The sequence below is a fragment of the Nothoprocta perdicaria genome, unplaced genomic scaffold (genome assembly GCF_003342845.1).
Source record: "Nothoprocta perdicaria isolate Ctin4 unplaced genomic scaffold, notPer1 scaffold_592, whole genome shotgun sequence".
Classification (NCBI taxonomy): domain Eukaryota; kingdom Metazoa; phylum Chordata; class Aves; order Tinamiformes; family Tinamidae; genus Nothoprocta; species Nothoprocta perdicaria.
Window position 1 is genome coordinate 31896 of NW_020455857.1, and position 2315 is coordinate 34210.

Here is a 2315-nt window from a genome sequence, read left to right on the forward strand (position 1 = left end):
ACTGGGAAGAAGAGGGGACCCATAGGGGCCATTCCCCACCCAAGGGCACCAATTCCGCCTCCAATTACCCCATTTCCCCTCCAATTACCCCATTTCCCCTCCAAACACCCCTTTCCCCCCAATCCATCCCTCTCCCATTCCATCCATCTCCCACTCCACCCCTCTCCCCACTACCCCCATGGCAGTGCCAGTCCCACCATGAACATTGGGAAGAAGAGGGGACCCATAGGGGCCATTTCCCACCCAAGGGCACCCATTTCCCCCCCAAACACCCCTTTCCCCCCATTCCATCCCTCTCCCAATCCATCCCTCTCCCATTCCACCCCTCTCCCATTCCACCCCTCTCCCCACTACCCCCATGGCAGTGCCAGTCCCACCACGAACACTGGGAAGAAGAGGGGACCCATAGGGGCCATTTCCCACCCCAGGGCACCCATTCCCGCTCCAATCGCCCCCTTATCCCCCCCAATCCCGCTGGGGCCGCGCTCACCGTGCGCGGGCGGGAAGAAGCGGCGCGGGGCGGGCGGCGCGCGCTGCCAGCGGTAGGCGGGCAGCGGCTTGCCGTGGCGCGCGGCGCAGCTCAGCGTCACGTCGCGGCCCACGCCGGGGCTGCCCAGCAGCCGGCACGCCGGGGTGCCCGGCGGCACTGCCGGGGACACCGCCAAATGCCACCGGGCACCCCGGGAACGCCCCCGGGGAAAAAGGGCCCGGCCTCATCCCGGGAAAATCGCCCCCTATTTTCCCATGCAGATGCCACCCCGTGGGAAAAACACCCAGCGTTTTCCCACGCGGATGCCACCCCGTGGGAAAAAGACCCCAGTGTTTCCCTTGTGGATTCCATCCTTTGGGAAATCCACCCAGCATTTTTCCACCTGGATGCCATCCCATGGGAAAAAGACCCAGTGTTTTCCCATGTGGATTCCACGTCGTGGGAAACCCACCCAGCATTTTTCCACCTGGATGCCATCCCATGGGAAAAAGACCCCAGTATTGTCCCCATGTGGATTCCATCCCATGGGAAACCCACCCAGCATTTTCCCACCTGGACGCCACCCCACAGGAAAAAGACCCCAGTATTTTCCCGTATGCAGCTGTGGGGAAAACACCCGATATTTCCCCGCGGTGCCGTGGGAACCCACCTGATATTTCCCCATGCAGTTGTGGGGAAAACACCCGTTATTTTCCCATGCAGTTGTGGGGAAAAGACCCATTACTTTCCCATGCAGTTGTGGGGAAAAKACCCAATATTTCCCCGTGCTGSTGTGGGGAACCCACCCGATATTTCCAGATGCAACTGTGGGGAAAACACCCAATATTTTCCCATGCAGTTGTGGGGAACCCACCCAATATTTCCCCACGCATTTATGGGGAAAAGACCCAATATTTTCCCANATATTTTCCCATGCAACTGTGGGGAAAACACCCGATATTTCCCCATGCAGCTGTGGGGAACCCACCCAATATTCCCTATGCCGCTATGGGGAACCCACCCAATATTTCCCCATGCAACTGTGGGGAAAACACCCAATATTTCCCCATGCATTTATGGGGAAAAGACCCAATATTTTGCCATGCAAATGTGGGGAAAAGACCCAATATTTCCCCATGCAGCTGTGGGGAACCCACCCAATATTCCCTATGCCACTATGGGGAACCCACCCAATATTCCCTATGCCACTATGGGGAACCCACCCAATATTTCCCAATGCAACTGTGGGGAACCCACCCAATATTTCCCCGTGCAACTGTGGGGAAAAGACCCGCTATTTCCCCATGCATTGCTGGGGAAAACACCCGCCCCGTCCCAGCGGCCGCACCGAGCACGGTGAGGTTGACGACGGCGACGTTCCTGCCCGCCGCCTCGCCGGGCACGTTCACGGTGCACACGTACTGGCCCGAGTCGGCCTCGCGCGTGCCGTTGATGAGCACCGAGAGGTTGCGCGAGGCGGCCACGGCGTGCACGAAGCTGGCGCGGCCCTGCAGCGGCGTCTCCTCCGCCTTCACCGCCCCGTCCATGTAGGTGAGGATCTGCCGGGACGCGCGGGTGAAAACGCCCGCCGGCGGGTGGTTATGGGCGGGCAGCGCGCGGCGGGACGCACCTGGAAGGGGTCGCCGTGGGGCGGGTGCAGCAGCCAGGTGACGTAGGGCGGGCGGCGCGAGCGGCTGCTGTACCAGACGGGCAGCACGGCGCCCTCGCCCTCGACGGCGAGCACGGCGGCGCGCGCCACGTGCACCTCGAGCGGCGAGGCCGGCGCGGGCAGCGCCGCTGCGGATGCCGCCGGCGGGGCATGGGGTGGGGATGGGGATGGAGTGGG

The 2315-nt window shown here is 61.9% G+C and overlaps 1 protein-coding gene across 1 annotated transcript in view; it reads right to left on the reverse strand.

Annotated features, from left to right (window-relative positions):
* Nucleotides 1-350: 350 nt before the first annotated feature.
* The window catches only part of LOC112955758 (endothelial cell-selective adhesion molecule-like), a 4794-nt gene continuing 2829 nt past the window's right edge, over nt 351-2315 (reverse strand). Inside the window, exons 2-5 of the mRNA XM_026049118.1 lie at nt 2100-2266; nt 1818-2028; nt 491-646; nt 351-385 (exon numbers count right to left, since the gene is read on the reverse strand). Of these exons, the coding sequence (XP_025904903.1) occupies nt 351-385; nt 491-646; nt 1818-2028; nt 2100-2266 (569 nt within the window). The remainder of the gene's footprint in view (nt 386-490; nt 647-1817; nt 2029-2099; nt 2267-2315) is intronic.